The following is a 17,708-nucleotide window of genomic DNA, read 5'->3' as shown; positions in this document are numbered from 1 at the left end:
CTCCCTTGAGTGAACAGATAGTAGTTTATATTCTCAATTTCAATAATATAAGGGGCGAAATGTTGTTTTGTCATAAGAAATCCATAATGGCTGAAATTCAGCTAACAAATTGACCAATCCAAATGGAACTGGATGATCCTTGAGGTCCCTTCCAGCCCTGACAGTTCTGTGATTGTGTGATTTTCTAATGTGTATCCATTTGAGGTTACTTATTACTACTCAAATTTCTTCAGTTTTATAGAAAGTTACACTTTAATATGTTCTTAAAATCAGATCCACCTAAGATTTGATGTTTTTCATAGTTATACTTCAGCTCTCAGTAAAACTAAAGCAATTTGCTATAACACTGAAAAGAAATGCATCTTCTGTACCTGGAGATTAACAAGCCTGGGAAAAATTATGATAATAGTAATGAGTATAGGATTTTGACAGTGAAATATGTATTTTGGTGGAACTGCTGGCAAAGCAATGGGATGAATATCCTCAAATGCTTGGAAAAGGTAAGAAATAGATGCAAATGTGTGTCTCTGTTAAGCCAGTACTTTTCCATTCAAGGTGAAGTGAAAAAGCTGCTACAGTGGGGATCTCTTTGGGTTCATGCAATGCATAATGTGAAAAACAGCATTCTCAGATCATTTATTCTTTCTTTTCCAGCTCATTTGCTTTCTGTCTATGAGCCTATTCTCAGCTTCCATTACACAGTGGGTGGGTTTCCAATTTATGCCACGTTCATTCATATGTTACTTACTGTCAGTAATTAAAAGAACACTTATTTTGCCTTTAAAGGCTCATTATTTGCTGCTATTATTAAGTTAATTTCTTAATGTCACTTAAATTTGCAGGAATTTGGGTATTGCAGATGTCAGATGAGTTGTTTCTATCTTTTCAGTGTGGGGGCTGGAGCTGGAATACCTCAGTTTTCTACAGCTTTTGTGAGAAAGCTTCTTTAGCTGTGTGCATTTCATCCAAACCTTTATTGCCAATCTGAGAGCCTGTCCAGGTGGTAGGGCCTGTCCTGTTATCGGCCTTAACGTCAGGGTTAGCATTCAGGAGCAGATCTGGGGAGCTCAGTGTTGCACCATGAGACCATACACATCCAAACACGTACTATTGGCTAATACCCACTCCATGTTCTACAAGCCTCGTGTTTGCCAACTCTTACCCTCTCTGGGTGGCTTTTCTGTGCTTGCTTAGACTGAGTGCTCTCATTGGCAGTCCTGTTTGTGCTAAAGAGGGTGAAGGAGCTGCAGGTCTGAGTTTTTCTAGCCCTATTTTCATGATTGTGTCTTGTCTTCTGTTTTTGAGTGTTCGGTACCAGACTTGGACACACCTTGGAGAGAGGAAGTAGATGCCAGCCTAGGAAGGTGAAAAACTTGGGGGGTTGCTTTGTTTGCAGTGCATGAAATATAAATATTGCCACTCTTGGTCACACGTTTAAGAGAATGAGGGATTGCTTTTCCTAACAGATGCAACTGTCCAACAACTTATTGTACCTCTTATTGTCCCTCAGAGAGGGACCTGGGGAATTTAGTTGACAGCTGATTGAATACGAGTCAGCAGTGTGCCCAGATGGCCAAGAAAGCCACTGGACTGGCATCTTGGCTTGGGACAGAAGCAGGGTGGGCAGCAGGGCCAGGAGGGGATCATCCCCCTGTGCTCAGCACTGAGGAGGCCACACCTCCAGTGCTGTGTTCAGCTCTGGGCCCCTCACTGCAGGAAGGACACTGAGGGGCTGCAGGGTGTCCAGAGCAGGGCAGCAAGGCTGAAGCAGGGCCTGGAGCAGCTGGACCTTGAGGAGGGACTGAGGGAGCTGGGGGTGCTGAGGCTGAAGAAGAGGAGGCTGAGGGGAGAGCTGATTGTTCTCTGCAGCTGCCTGCAGGGAGGTTGCAGTGAGGAGGGGGCAGCCTCTGCTCCTTGGTGGCAAAGGACAGGGGCAGAGGAAATGGTTTAGAGCTGCCCCAGGGGAGGTTTATGTAGGGTATTAGGAAATCTTTCTGCCTTGGAAGGGTTCTCAAGACTGGAAATAGGAAGAAATTCCTTACAGTGAAACAGGTTGCCCAGGGGGGTTGTGGATGCCCCCTTCCTGGGAGTGTTCAAGGCCAGGTTGGATGAGACACTGAGCAATCTGAGCTAGTGGGAGGTGTCCCTGCCCATAGCAGGGGCATTGGAACTAGATGATCTTTATGCTTCCTTCCAATCTAAACTGTTCTATGAATTTAAGCTTTAAACTGAGGCTACTTTGGCGTTGCTGACAGGTTTTAACTCTGTTTTATTCTTAAAAACTCCAGGGAAGATTTATTTCTGCAGTTGCTGGCTGCACTATCAGAATGTTACTTATCACTAGAGAGCAAGAAGAAGGTTACCATCTTAAACTCCCATCTTCAAAACTTCCTCAGAGCTCATATGCTGGACCAGGTGTTGTTGTATCCGATGCAAACCACCACAGCTGTTTAGCTTCCTTTAGGATGAAGAATGTTTTGGCTCACTGCTTTCTGTCATGCTAGAATTTTACATTTCAAGATAAAGTCTGTTTCAGATAGTCACTGGAAACCCACTGACTATTTCCCTTGGGCTTGCACTCTGTGGTGACACTTTCTTCCTTTCTCCAGGGGGTTCTTCTAGCTGAACATCCATAGCTCTCCTCCATCTTCTGCACTGCTGATTCTGAGTTTTAGTTGAAGTGATCCCCTGCAACTGCTATGGAAGTGCATAAAATGCACCAAGTCAGACACTTTGGTGGTTAACTGAAGGTACAGAATCACTGAATTGTCAGGGTTGGAAGGGACCTCAAGGCTGTGGTTAACATCTCAATGTGCATGTGGAGACCAGTGACAAGTGGAGTTGCCCAGGGCTCTGTTCTGGATCCAGTGCTCTTCAACATGGACAATGGCATCGAGTGCATCCTCGTCAGGTTTGCCGATAACACCAGTCAGTGTGGTGGACTCAGCTGAGGGAAGGGATCCTTGCAAAGGGACCTTGACAAGCTTGACAAGTGGGCCAGTGCCAACTGCATGATGTTCAGCAAGTTAAAGTGGAAGGTCCTACAGCTGGGTTGGGCCAATCCCAGGCACAAAGGGATAGAGAGTGGGTTGAGAACCGCCCCAAAGAGAAGGACTTAGGGATGTTGATAGATGAGAAGCTCTCCATCAGCCACCCATGTGCTCATGCAGCTCAGAAGGCCAAACATATTCTGGCATGCATCAGGAGGAGTGTGGGCAGCAGGGCAAGAGAAGGAATTCTCCCCCTTTACTCTGCCCTTGTGAGACTCCCACCTTGAACATTGCATCCAGTTCTGGTGTCCCCACTGTAAGAGGGACACAGATCTGTTGGGGCAAGTCCAGAGGAAGAACACAAAGATGATCCAGGGGCTGGAACATCTCTGCTATGAGGATAGGCTGAGAGAGCTGGGGGTGTTCGGCCAGGAGAAGAGAAGGCTCTGGGGGGGATCTTAGAGCTGCCTGCCAATACCTGAAGAGATCCTACAAGAAGGCTGCAGAGAGACTTTTTGCAAGAGCTTCCATGGCTAGGGCAAGGAGAGATGGGTTTAAATGGAAGGAGAATAGGCTTAGATTGGATTTTAGGAAGAATTTCTTCACTCTGAGGGTGGAAAGACTCTGTAATGGATTGTCCAGAGGTTGTGGATGCCACTTACCTGGAAATGTTCAAGGCCAGGTTGGATGGGGCCTTGAGTAACCTGTTCCAGTTGAGTGGCATGTCTGCCCATGGCAGGGAGGTTGGACTTGATGACGTCTAAGATCCAGCCTAAGCCTTTCTGTGATTCTCCATACTTGGAAAACCTTACATTGTGTTTCTACTCCCTCCGCAACTTGAACTTTACCTGATAGGAATTTCTGCAAGTATTCTTTCATGAGTTACCTGATTTCTACATAATTCATATGAAAAATGGAAATTTTTTTTTGCAGTGATGGATGTCCAATAGTTTGTTTATTTGGGCTTGGGAATTTGCTTTCCAAAATGGAATTTTAATAGGCATTGAATCAATTAATATCCATTTATCAGTCCCTGAAGATGAACTGTTTAGGCTAGAGCTCTGACTACTGTCAAGAAACCATCTTTTGATGCTGATTTCTATCTGGTTTCTGTCTTTGTCTCCAGTGAAGGTTATGCTGAAATTGCTTCAGAATTACTTGGGGTCCTCAGATTTCCTTGGTTGCAGTCACAAAGTCTGGCCTTAGAAAGACAAGTGGAAGGCTCATTAATCAGGAGTCTCTTACTGGGAATAGGAACAGTCTGAGTTTCAGCATTAGGGACTGCATCTTGGAGAGCCTAAAGTGTAAACTTGAAATTATAGAACCATTTTCAGTTGGAAAAGACCTCTAAGATTGACTCTATCCATCAAACTAACACCACCATGGTCACTAAACCATGTTCCTAGGTGCCATCCCTACACTTTTCCTGAACACCACCCTCCTGGGCAGCCTCTACCAGTGCCTGACCACACTTGCAGCAGAGAAATTTTCCCTGAGATTCAAGCTGTGTCCAGTTCTGGAGTCTCTGTGACGGGAAAGATCTGGAGGACTTGGAATGTGTCCAGGGAAGTGCCAAGAGGATGATCAGAAGTCTGAAGCTGCTCTGCTGTGAGGATAGGCTGAGGGAGTTGGGGCTGTTCAGTATGCAGAAGGCTCTGAGGAGATTTTATTGTGGCCTTCCAGTATGTAAAGGGGGATACAAAAAAACTGGAGAGGGACTTTTTAGGGTGTCAGGCAGTGATAGGACAGGGGGGAATGAAGCAAAACTAGGAGTGGGGAGATTCAGACTGGATGTTAGGAAGAAGTTTTTGCAGTGATGGAGAAAGATTCGTATCCTAGTGGCAGCCCACTGAGGAAGAGCATAGGAAGGATGTTTTGTTTGCTTCCTCCTGACTAGGCAACTGGTTATAGTACAGAACAGACCCAAAATACTTGATTGAATGTTGTGATGGAAGAGTTTGCCACTGATTTGGAGAAGACTCTGTGGGAGCAGGAAGGTTTTGAGCTGGTAGGCAAAGAGGAAGAAAATCATTATTCGACTCTTGCTCCAGGCTCTCTGAAAACACAGATAGCAGGCAGGAAGTAGAAATGGGTTTCATCTGATCAGAGTCACAGTGTAACAGTTTATAGGTTTGTTTCCATTAGGATATTGTTTTATGGAGCAGAAGCACCTTGGGTAATTAATTCCTCATTTCCCCTCCCCTTACTTTGAGGTTGAGAGACAGAAGGGCAGTTCTGCTGAGCTCTTGACAGTTGAGAATTGAAATATTTCTTCCGCCAAACTGGGTGCTGAGACAAATTTGAACACCTGGTACATGTGGGGATCACATTGGTCTTTAATGTCTCCTGTTATTATTTTCTTTCCCTTCTGTCAGCACCTGTCATCATTCCTTGACTGTGATGTGGTATGTTAGGGAAAAGGCAGAAATCAGGCTGTCGGATTTTCCTCTTACCTGATTTTAGTGTGTCATGATCAGTGGTTGGAAAGTTGCAATTTGAAGAGGGAGCTGGGGGTGTTGGCTGGCAGTCACTGGACACTGAGCCAGCAGTGCCCAGGTGGCCAAGAAAGCTACTGGCATCTTGGCTTGGATCAGAAGCAGGGTGGGCAGCAGGGGCAGGAGGGGATCATCCCCCTGTGCTCAGCAGTGCAGAGGCCACACCTCCAGTGCTGTGTTCAGCTCTGGGCCCCTCACTGCAGGAAGGACACTGAGGGGCTGCAGGGTGTCCAGAGCAGGGCAACGAGGCTGGAGAAGGGCCTGGAGTCTGAGGAGGGACTGAGGGAGCTGGGGGTGTTGAGGCTGAAGAAGAGGAGGCTGAGGGCAGAGCTGTTTGCTCTCTGCAGCTGCCTGCAGGGAGGTTGCAACGAGGAGGGGGCAGCCTCTGCTCCTTGGTGGCAAGGGACAGGAGCAGAGGAAATGGTTCCAAGCTGCCCCAGGGGAGGCTCAGGCTGGATATTAGGAAATCTTTCTGCCCTAGAAGGATTCTCAACCCTTGGAATGATCTGCCCAGGGCAGTGCTGCAGTCCCCATCCCTGGAGGTGTTTCAGCAGCCTGTGGAGCTGCTGCTTAGGGACATGGTTTAGTGCTGAGCCTGCAGTGCTGTGTGGAGGGTTGGGCTGGATGAGCTTGGAGGTCTCTTCCAACCAAGTGTGTTCTGTGATCCTGTGTGACTTTATCTAGCTCATCACAGCCTATGTTAACATTATGGGCTGTTTCCTTCACTACTTGTAACTGCTGTATTCATGCTGTACATAGATCAATGTATTCAATTTGGCTTTAACCTGTTAATTGATTTCACCAGTTTGTTTTAGCAAATGGAAAGGAGTGGTAAGCACACTCACCTAGGATTCTCTTTCATCAAATCAATTAATATTTTAGTCCTCTTTCAAGCCTGACCGAATTAATGTCACTTAACTGGAAGCAGATGCACTCAGTTATTGCCTTGCACATGAAAGTAAAAGTCTGTCAATCCCCCCCTTAAATCATTCTGTCTCCAGTCCTGGTGTCTCCAGCATAAGAGGAGGAAAGAGCTGTTGGAGAGAGTCCAGAGGAGGCCACAAAGGTGATCCAAGAGATGGAGCACCTATGAGGGTATACTAAGAGAGTTGGAGGTGTTCAGCCTGAAGATGAGTCGGGGGTGGGGGGAGATTTTCGAGCTGCCTTCCAATACCCAAAGGGATCCTCCAGGAAGGCTGCAGAAGGACTTTTCATGAGGGTGTCTAGAGACAGGCCAAGGGGGAATGGTTTGGAGCTGAGGGAGAGCAGGGTCAGACTGGAGCTGGGGAAGAATTTCCTCAGTATGACGGTGGTGAGACCTTGAAATGGATTACTCAGGGAGGTAGTGGCTCTCTCCTCACTGGTTGGGTTCAAGGCCAGGTTGGATGAGGCCTTGAGCTGCCAAGTCTGGTTGAGAAGTGTCCCTGCCCATGGCAAAGGGGTTGAAGCAGATGATCTCTGAGGTCTTTTCCAAACTAAACCATTGTATGAATTCTGTTAAAAAACAATCAGTTTGTGGTTACTGTGCCTGCTTGGCTTTCTTCTGCTTTGCAAACATCATTCATTGAGGCAGTGTGGCTGGAATGCTGTCTGCAGAAAGGAACGTGGGGGTTTTAATAGACAAACAACTGAACATGGGCCAGCAGTGTGCTCAGGTGGCCAAGAAAGCCAATGGCATCCTGGCTGGGATCAGAAATGCAGTGTCCAGCAGCAGCAGGGAGGGGATTGTCCCCTTCCACTCTGCTCTGGTGAGGCCATAGCTCGAGTGTTGTGTTCAGTTTTGGGCACTGCAATACAAGAGAGCTGTGGAGGTGCTGGAGCCAGTGCAGAGGAGGGCAAGGAAGCTGTGAAGGGCCTGGAGAGTAAATCTTGTGAGGAGAGACTGAAGGAGCTGGGGCTGGTTAGTGTGAAACAGAGGAGTCTGAGGGGAGACCTCATGGCTGTGTACTGCTACTTGAAGGGACATTGTGGAGAGATTGGTGCTGGTCTCTGCTCACAGGTAATTTGAGGCAGAAGAGGGAATGGCCTCAAGCTGCAGCAGGGCAGGGTTAGACTGGCTATTAAGGGATTATTTTTTTTTCCCCAGCAAGAGTGGTCAGGCACTGGAATGAGCTGCCCAGGAAGGTGGTGGAGTCACCAACCCTGGATGTGTTTAAAAGTCATTTAGATGTGGTGCTTGGGGATATGGTTTAGAGGGAACCTCGTAGAGTGGGGATATGGATTGGACTTGGTGATCCTGAGGGGCTTTTCCAACCTGAACATTCCTGTGATTTGTTTCCAGTTTGACAGTTGAGAGCTCACATCAGTTGTATGATAACATGAGCAGCAGAGCTGTGGCAGGGAGCTCTCAAAATAGAAGTCCAAGCTCTGCAGGGCTGTGATTTATTTCAAAAATACAAAATGAGTGTTTTTATTTTATGCAAATAATTTGCATAAACACGTTTGGAGGATTGAATTAAAATTAATGGTGCTTAGTGAAGCTGTACACGAGGAGAAAATGAGATACCCGTGAAAGGCTTATACACTGTTGCTGTGATGCTCTCTTCCCTGATCGCACCTAAAAGTGTTCTCATCTTTGCCTTTAAATGGCTCTATTAAATTTAACAGGACTGTGATTTCTCTGAACCATAGAATTAGAATCACAAAACCATCAGAGTTGGAAGGGACCTCATCCAGTTCCAACTGCCCTGACATGGGCAGGGACACCTCGCTGTAGATCAGGTTGCTCAGAGCCTGGCCTTAAACACCTCCAGGGATGAGGCTTCCACCACCTTCCTGGGCAACCTGTTCCAGTGTCTCAGCACCCTTCTGGGGAGGGACTTCTTCCTAACATCCAATCTGAATCTCCCCACTCCTAGTTTTTCTCCATAAAAGATGTGACTGTCTTTGATATCCTGTAATACTTTTCCCTGAGAGAAAATCAGTAGCAGCAGCAAAACTGGAACACTATTATCTAATTTTTGAGCTCCTTCCTCTGCTTCCTGTGCTGATAATAATTGGCTCTACAAAAACTCAATGGAGAACTACTAACTGCAAGCCAATTTCTGCTTAAGCAGACAACTTTCTGTTGACATGAAAAATAGACCTAAAAATGTAAACCACTTCTCACTCTGGACTTCTTTATGGAACTTATAAATGAACTTATGTAGGAATCTTTAATCATATATGACTTAGCCAAACCTTTTTCAACACAATGTCTTCTCAGCCTTCCCACCTGTTTTGTTGTAAGTGGGGAAAAAGTATTTTCTAAATGTATTTTGTCTTGAATCCTAGAGTCATAGAATGGGCTGGGTTGGAAGGGACCTCCAAAGGTCATCCAGTCCAACTCTCCATGCACTCAGCAAGGACATCCTCAACTAGATCAGGTTGCCCATGGCCCTGTTGTGCTGGTTTGAGGCTAATCGGAACATTTGAAAGAGAGAAATGAGATCACTGGTTGTGAAAAGAAAATAATGATGAAGTCTATGTCATTCATTGCTTTGCTGAGAGGGATTAAAAAGCCAAGTAGTAAACAATTTGCCCCACTCTGATCTGGGATGCTATTTCTGTTTGCTTCCTCTTCATCCTGCTCTAATCTTTCCACTAAAAAATTAAGAACATAAGCTTTGCTGGTTGTTTTTGTTTGCCTCTGTGGGAAACTAGAAGGTAGAGAGGTTAGCTTTGAACCCCTTCTGGGCAGCTTTATTTGTCTGGAAGGGATTTCTGTATAGTTTCTAATTTGCTGTCTTCACAGCAGAGCTGCTCCAACCCCCTGAGCATCTTCATGGTCTTCTCTGGACCTGCTCCATCAGGTCCATGTCCTTCTTGTGTTGAGGGCTCCAGAGCTGGATGTGAGGTGTAAGCAAAGCAGAGGGGCAGAATCCCTCTCTCTCTATCTCCTGACCACACTGCTTTGGATGCAGCCCAGGCTGCCATTGGTTTTGATGAGATCAATTAGGCCAAGCAAGACAAACCTTAGTTTGATGTAAATTCAAGCACTTCTTATCCCCTCTTATTTACCCTTTTTGAGAATTGCTTCTCTGCTAGTGTAGCTTTGGAAACAGCCATGATGCCTGACTCTGCCCATTCTGCTTTAGTCTCTCTGCAAAATTCCTCCACTGCTTTCAACCCCCTGCTTTGGCTATCACCCATCCTTCTGCTTTTTTACCTTCTTGTGTATTTCTGCCAGATTGCACACCTTAATCCTCTCTCTCCTTTCCCTTGTAGATCTTAGAGGTTCTTTCTGTTTTCAGAGCCTTGCTGCTTGGAGAATTTGCCCTTTGGACTTTGCCCCCCAAGTCTTTTGGTTCTGAGCAGTCTTTTTTGTCCCTTTTCATGTGTTTTTCAGAGCTATGAAGGACTGGCAGCCCTGTTGTTAGCTGACATGAGGGCTGTCATGCTGCATGTGTCAAGAAGCTCTCCCTGCTTGCACGCAGCCACACACAAAATTAATGCAACCGTTCTTTGGGTTTGTACTTTTCCTTGGATCTTCCCTGCAATGCCATTTTATCTTCTCCTCTTTTCCTAAAAATCCTTGAGTAATGCCCTAACTGCTTTCTGAGTGCTGGGTCCATTTTTCATCTATTTCCACTCCTGACAGACCTTACAGTGATCCCAACTTACTGAGGATATGCAATTTTGCTTCTTGTTAATATTTCAGTGCACAATGAAAATGGAAATGGGTGCTGGCTTCTGCTAAAAATACTCACACGGTGTGCTGGGCTGATGCTACAAGCAGAGCAGGAGAACAGCTTGAGAATGCTGTATTAAAATAAAATGGCAGAAAGCAGAAAGCCTGAGAAAGTCTGCTCTTGTGAAGTGCAGCAGAGTGAGGAAGAGGTTTAGAAGGTTCAGGAGAAAATCACAGACTCACAGAATGTCAGGGGCTGGAAGGGACCTCAAAACCTCATCTAGTCCAACCCCCTCAACCTCCCTGCCAGAGCAGGATCACCTAGACCAGAAACACCTGGATGTATTCCTGTGTGGTCATGAATATCTCCAGAGAGAGAGACTCCACAACCCCCCTAGGCAGCCTGTGTGTTGGAGAAAATAGGTTGGAAAATAGAGCAGCTGCATAATGTAAGGTATTTAAGATGAGGGACAATGACTTCAAATTACAGCAGACCAGATTCAGATTGGATGTGAGGAACGAGTTAGTGCACCATGAGGGTGGTGAAGCACTGGAACTGGTTGCCCAAGGAGGTAGTTGAAGTCCTACCCCTGAAGATATTCAAGGTGAGGCTCAACAGAGCTCTGGGCAGCTGATCTAGTTGAGAATGTCCCTGCTGACTGCAAGGAAGTTGGACTGGATGAGCACTCTCCTGGGGAAGAACTTCTTCCTAACATCCAATCTGAATCTCCCCACTCCTTGTTTTGCTCCATTCCCCCCCACTCCTATACCTATCTGACAGCCTAAAAACTCCATCCCAGCTTTCTTGTAGCCCCCTTCAGACACTGGAAGGCCACAGTAAGGTCTCCTCAGAGCCTTCTCTTCTCGGGACTGAACAGCCCCAACTCTCTCAGCCTGTCCTCATAGTAGAGCAGCTCCAGCCCTGATCATCCTCGTGGCCCTGCTCGGGACATGTTCCAGCACCTCCAGACCTTTCCTGTCACAGGGGCTCCAGAACTGGACACAGTGCTCCAGGTGGGGTCGGAGCAGAGAGACAGAATCCCCTCCCTGGGTCTGCTGCCCACACTTCTCTTGCTGCAGCCTAGGCTCTGGTTGGCCCTCTGGGGCTGCAAATGCTCACTGGTGTCTTATGTTGAACTTCTCATCTACCAGCACCCCTGAGTTATCTTATTCAGAGCCATGCTCAAGTCACTTCCCACCCTATATTGATACTTGGATTTGCTCCAACCCAGTTGCAGGACCTTGCACTTGGTCTTGTTTAACCTTGTGAGGTTGGCTTGGGCACACCTCTACAGCCTGCCCAGGTCCCTCTGGATGGATCCATTCCTCCAGCCTGTCAGCCATGCCACACAGCTTAGTGTCATCAGCAAACTTTCTGAGGGTGCCTCAATGCCACTGCCCACGGCATTGAAGATGTTAAACAAGACTGGTGCTAGTAGTGATGGTTGAGGGACTCCACTTGTCACTCATGGGCAGTCTGGCCCAATACCTGACCAAGTTCCTGCAAACTGTGTTTGCAGATATGATTCTCTTAAGAGCAAGGTGCTCTAAAATGTTGGGGTGATTACCTACGGAGCCCAAGTGAATAATAAATAGATTAAAATTTCAGATATTGTCATCATGTATCTGCAGGCTCTGAAAATTCTCCATCTTTCCCTGGATCAGCAATGCTGCAAAATCACAATTTCTCAGCTGCTTTCTACATTTCCTGCTCAAACTATTCATGAGTTTGTTTGAACGTTTCCCACCTCCTGAGGGGAAAAAAAAAAAGAGTTTTTTTTTAAATCTCTTTTCCTCTTCTTATCTATTTGCAAGCTATGGGGCAATAAACCCAGTCAGTGAGTTAATGATACACAGCAGACTTGCACGGAGCGCACCAAAATTCTGTACTCATAAAGCAATGTCATAATTCAGTTAAATATTACCCCAAGACACAGCAGATGGAAAGTCACTGCCTTGCAGGATCCATATTTCCTTTAAGCTGCAGGCACAGGAAGGGAGGTTCTGAGAAAACCTTTGAGGGATGTGTGTAAGCACAGCTTCACCAAAGGTGCTTTGTGACCCATAGTGGAGAGGTAAAACAATTCTGTTCCAGGTGCTGGCTGGGACAGCAGCATTAGCCCATGAGCAGGTTCATCATCTTCTGTGTGCTACATAGCTTAGCTCTGGCAGGCACTGGGGCACCTGCAGGAAATGAATGCCAGTGTGAGGATGGCTCCGCTGCTCCAGCTGGGAAGCTCTGCGTTTTTGCCAACCAGTGTGGAGACAGCAGTGGGGAGAGACAAGGTAGGTTTCAACCAGTTCCAGCACAAATGTGTGTGTGATTGGAATCATGGAAGCATAGAATGGTAGCTTGGAAGGGACCCCAGGGACAGGTCCCTGCCTATGGTGGGGGAGGGTGGGACTGGATGAGCTTTGAGGTTCTTTCCAACATAAACCATTCTATGACCATCACTTTCTAGGTGATGATGGAGCTGAAATGAGCTGCCCCAAAACCCTGTTGAGCTGAGCTTTACAACTGTCTAGTGTAGGGGACTCCACCACTTCCCTTGGGAGATGAGTCCAATGTCTGACTGCTCTCATGGGGAAACATTTTCTTCTGGAGTGCAAGGGGAATCTTGCCAGCAGTAACTTGTCTCCATCAGCTCTTCTGTTCTTCATGTGCACATGGTACTGGCAATACTAGGGGAAGACTACTTAATTTTCAAGCTCTGTACAGTGCAACTCTTTCATAATTCTTCCCACAGATAATAGAATCACAGAACTGTTAGGGCTGAAAGGGACCTCAAGGATCATCCAGTTCCAATCCCCCTGCCATGGACACAGACCTCACACTAGATCAGGTTGCTCAGGGCCGCATCCAGCCTGGCTTTAAAAACTTCCAGGGATGAGGCTTCCACCACCTCCCTGGGCAACCCGTTCCAGTGTCTCAGCACCCTCATGGTGGAGAACTTCTTCCTAACATCCAATCTGAATCTCCTTATTCCTAGTTTTGCTCCATTCTCTCCACTCTTATCACTACCTGATACCCTAAAAAGACCCTCTATCTCTGGAGACATTCCAAACCCACCTGGATGTGTTCCTGTGTGACCTTCTCTAGGTGACCTTACTTTAGCAGGGGGGTTGGACTGGATGACCTCCAGAGATCCCTTCTAATCTCTACCATTCTGAGATTATTTGACTCTGTGAAAGGCCTAAATACCAAATAATGTTATGTTTTTAAAGCCTGGATTAACAAAAGGTGTGCAACTATGCTATGGGTGACAGGCTGTGGGCGTTGAGGCTGCTTGGATAATGCCTTGGATCACATAGAGATCCTTTGCCCTGGTGAGACCTCATCTTGAATACTGTGTTCATTTTTGGGCTCCCCAGTTTAGGAGGGTCAGGGATGTGCTGGAGAGGGTCCAGTGGAGGGCTATGAGGATGAGTAGGGGACTGGAGCACTGCCTGATGAAGAGAGGCTGAGGGACCTGGGGCTGCTTAGTCTGCAGAAGAGAAGACTGAGAAGGAATTTAATCAATGTTTTTAACTATCTGAGGGCTGGGGGTCAGGTGTGGGGGGACAGCCTCTGCTCACTGCTCCCTGGGATAGAGCAAGGAGCAATGGATGGAAGCTGCAGCACAGGAGGTTCCACCTGGACACAAGGGGGAACTTCTGTACTGCAAGGGTCCCAGAGCACTGGAGCAGGCTGCCCAGAGAGGCTGTGGTGATTTTCAAGCCCTGTCTGGATGTGTTCCTGTGTGACCTGCTCTAAATTGTATGGTCCTGCTGTGGCTGATTCAATGATCTCTTTGGGTCTCTCCCAAGCCCTAACATCCTGTGAGGTCAGTGTCAAATTGAGACCTCATCCTGCTGCGACCTCCTCTGCCGGTTGTGGATTATTGCAACATTGTTCTTCTACTGAGGCTTTAGCTGTCCGGTCTCAAGGGTGCGACAGACCCCTGCTGGGCTCTACTCAGGATTAAGGATGTTCCTATGCAGAAGATATATCACAGTTGAATTTCAGATTGTGCATTTTAATCAGCATTCTGGTGTTCGGGTGTCATTGGCTTGTGCTCGGCCCTTCTCTGCATCCCAGCACCTCCAGATCTTTCTTGTACCAGGGGCTCCAGAACTGGACACAGTGCTCCAGGTGTGGTCTCAGCAGAGTGGAGCAGAGAGGCAGAATCCCCTCCTTGGCTCTGCTGCCCACACTTCTCTTGCTGCAGCCCAGGCTCTGGTTGGCTCTCTGGGCTGCCAGTGCACACTGCTGGCTCCTGTTGAGCTTCTCATCATCCACCAGCACCCTCAAGTCCTGTCCTTCAGGGCTGCTCTCAGCCAGTCACTGCCCAGCCTATATCAGTGCTTGGGATTACTCTGACCCAGCTGCAGGACCTTGCACTTGGTCTTGTTTAACCTCATGAGGTTGGCTTGGGTGCAGCCTGCCCAGGAAGGCCACAATAAGATCTCCTTGCAGCCTTCTCTTGGTGGTTTGTTTTGTGGTGTTTCCTCAGTGTTCACTCTCCCTTGCCTCTTTTCCACTGTTCTCTTTGTTCATGGTTAAAGTTGTGGTGTTCCTCACGTTTGATGGGAGGCTGTTTGCAGTCTTCCTATGTGCTAATTAAAGAGGCTGCGATGGCGAGAAGAGTGCCCTTTGCTGCTGCTGCTTTTTGAAGCTTTCCTTTTGTTTGCTTCAATCCAGGTTCCTCCTGTGACAAGTGTGACTTTGAAACGGATCTGTGCAAAGCTCTTCACGACCTGAGTTCACAGCCTGGGTGGATAAGAAGAAATGGTCTCTCTGGCAGAAGACCACCATACTTTGACCACAGTGGGAACCATAGTGGTAAGAATCCTCACCATCTTTGAAGGAACTAAGAGCTCTTGCAGACTGTGCAGTGCTGCATTTGATTTACTGATTTCTTGATAGTTCAGTTGTTTGCTACACGTGTTTTATGAGCACTTGTGCCCAGGTTTTTGTGTGATCATGAGTACAATCCTACAAAGGGTTGTTTGGATGTGGTACTTAGGGATGTGATTTAAGGTGAATCTTGTAGAGTAGGGTTATAGGTTGGACTTGTTGCTGCTGAGGGGCGTTGCCAACCTGGCTGGTTCTGTGATTTTGTGATGCAGAAAGAGCAGGATAATGTTTCAGAAAGCGATGCTTGTTAAGGAATCGTGGAATGCATTGGCCTGGAAGACACCTTCAAAGGTCATTTACAGTCAGCAGGGACATCTGGGCTGCATCCAAAGCAGCATGGACAGCAGCTGGAGAGAGAGGATTTTCTGCTCTGCTGAGACCTCATCTGCAGCACTTCATCCAGCTCTAGAGCCCTCAACATAGGAAGGACGTGGACCTGGTAGAGCAGGTCCAGGGGAAGCTGTGAAGATAATCATGAGGCTGGAGCAGTTCTGCTATCAGGACAGGCTGAGGGAGCTGGGGATGTTCAGTCTGGAAAAAAGAAGGCTTCAGAAAGACTTAACATTAAAGTGACCTTCCAGTACCTGAAGGGGCTATAAGAAGGCTGCAGAGAGATTGTTTGCAAAGGCCTGCAGGAACAGCACGAGGGCAATGGCTTCAAACTAGAGTATCCTAGAATGCCTCAGGTTGGAAGAGACCTCAGAGATCATCTTCTCCAACCTCCCTGCCATGGGCAGGGACACCTGTCAACTAGATCCAGCTGATCAAGGCCTCATCCAACCAGGCCTTGAACACCCTCAGGGAGGAGGCAGCCACAGCTTCCTTGGGCAGTCTTTGCCAGACTCTAGAGCAGAGCAGTTTGAGATTGGCTGTTAGGAACAAGTTCTGCACCAGAAGGGTGCTGGAACCTGCAACAGGTTGCCCAGGGAGGTGGCTGAGGCCCCATCTCTGGAGATGTTCAAGGTGAAGCGGGACAGGGCTTTGGGCAGCCTGATCTAGTTGAGGATGTCCCTGATGACTGAAGAGGGAGGTGGACTGGATGACCTTTGGAGGTCCCTTCTAACCCAGGTCAGTCTATGATTCTATGATCTTTACTTAGAAGAGGTTAAAAGAGGAGCAAATAATCACTCATCTAGAGTTGTGCTTACTGCCTGAGTGACCTTTTGCCTGTTTGAGATCTACCGGGAGATAATTTCCGTCTTGATGGTTGCAAAGTTTAGAAATGAGCATTGGCTCCTCCATTCTGAGATTAAAATAATCTCTTGTTGGACTGCTGATTGCCCACAGGGTGTGTATCTATGGTCTGTGGCTAATATTTCTGCTCCAAATATTCTGGGAGAAAATTACTTTGGATCTGGGGAACGGGAAGCACTTTGGTAGCCTGTTTGAGCCAGCTCCTGGCTAAATAGACTGCAATTCCACATTGTTTCAAAGGCTGTCCCGTAACTATGGCATTCAGCATTCCTATCCTCAGACAAAATGTGCCCAATTCCCAGGTTCCCCCTGTTTTGCAAAACTTGGCTTCTTCCTTCTCTAGTGCAGTGTTTTCTTTGTGACTTTTCAGCTAACTTGAGCCAGCTGCAGGAAGCCTTCTCCTGCTTTCCAGAGCTGTGAGTAGGCTTTTTTGTTAGAAACTAAGAGAAGAGCAAACTGCTCAGTCACCTGTGTGTTCACACTGACTTGGTTTGGGTGTTCAGCCACCTCTGTATCTGTCATGCCTGAGTTGTGTGGTAACCACAGAGATATTTTGACCAGAGATCCTGACTGCTTGAACCTGTCCAGCTCTCTGAGAGGCTGTGGACTCGTATCTCTGAACTGAGTGGCTTAGGAGATTTCAATGTGTTTGGTGACTTTGGTTTGCTAGCTGGAGAAAGGCTAAACTGTGTGTTTATTTTCTGACTGTTCTTCTCATTGCCTAGGGAATGTTCATTTTCTTTTTGTGTATTATAAACTGCACCACTACAGGTTGGGAGGTGAGCTGCTAGAGGGCATCTGGGAAGGAGCTGGGAATGCTGGTGGACAGCAAGTTCTGCATGGGACAGCAATGTGCCCTGGTGGCCAAGAATGCGAATGGGATCATAGAATCGTAGAATGGTTTAGGTTGGAAGGGACCTCAAAGCTCGTCCAATTCCAGCCCCCTGCCATAGGCAGGGACACCTCCCTCTAGAACAGATGGCTCAAGGCCTCATCCAATCTAGCCTTAAAAATATCCAGGGATGAGGCTTCCACCACTTCCCTGAGCAACCTGTGCCAGTGTCAGCACCCTCACTGGGAAGAACTTCTTCCTAATATCCAGTCTGAATCTTCCCAATTCTAGCTTTGCTCCATTCTTCTCAGTCCTATCACTGCCCAACACTAAAAAGTCCCTCCCCAGCTTTCTTGTAGGCCACTTCAGATACTGCAAGGCCACAATAAGGTCACCTCGGAGCCTTCTCTTCTCCAGATTGTTCAACCCTGACTCTCTCAGCCTGTCCTTCCCCCCTTCCCACACTTATTATTGAATGTTCAAACATTTTGGAATACTACTTGAAATTTCAGCAGGAAGGTGGAGCAGTACTCAGTCACTGTGTGCCAGGCTTTTCTTCCTATTGACAGTGAACGTGAGGTGAAGCTTCCCTGGTATAAAAGTTCTAGCTGGATTTGTAGTTACTAACTTATGCATATTTCTAATATTTTTAAAATTATTAATAACTTGTGGTGTATGTATGTCCAGTTTG

General features: G+C 47.1%; 1 protein-coding gene across 1 annotated transcript in view; it reads left to right on the top strand.

Moving 5' to 3' along the window:
* The first annotated feature begins 12,217 nt into the window (after positions 1-12,217).
* Positions 12,218-17,708, top strand: part of MALRD1 (MAM and LDL receptor class A domain containing 1) — a 209,708-nt gene continuing 204,217 nt past the window's right edge. Inside the window, exons 1-2 of the mRNA XM_064162534.1 lie at positions 12,218-12,380; positions 14,776-14,916. Coding sequence (XP_064018604.1) covers positions 12,218-12,380; positions 14,776-14,916 — 304 coding nt within the window. The remainder of the gene's footprint in view (positions 12,381-14,775; positions 14,917-17,708) is intronic.

The sequence above is a fragment of the Pogoniulus pusillus genome, chromosome 23 (genome assembly GCF_015220805.1).
Source record: "Pogoniulus pusillus isolate bPogPus1 chromosome 23, bPogPus1.pri, whole genome shotgun sequence".
Taxonomy (NCBI): domain Eukaryota; kingdom Metazoa; phylum Chordata; class Aves; order Piciformes; family Lybiidae; genus Pogoniulus; species Pogoniulus pusillus.
This window is presented reverse-complemented; position numbering and strand designations above follow the sequence as displayed.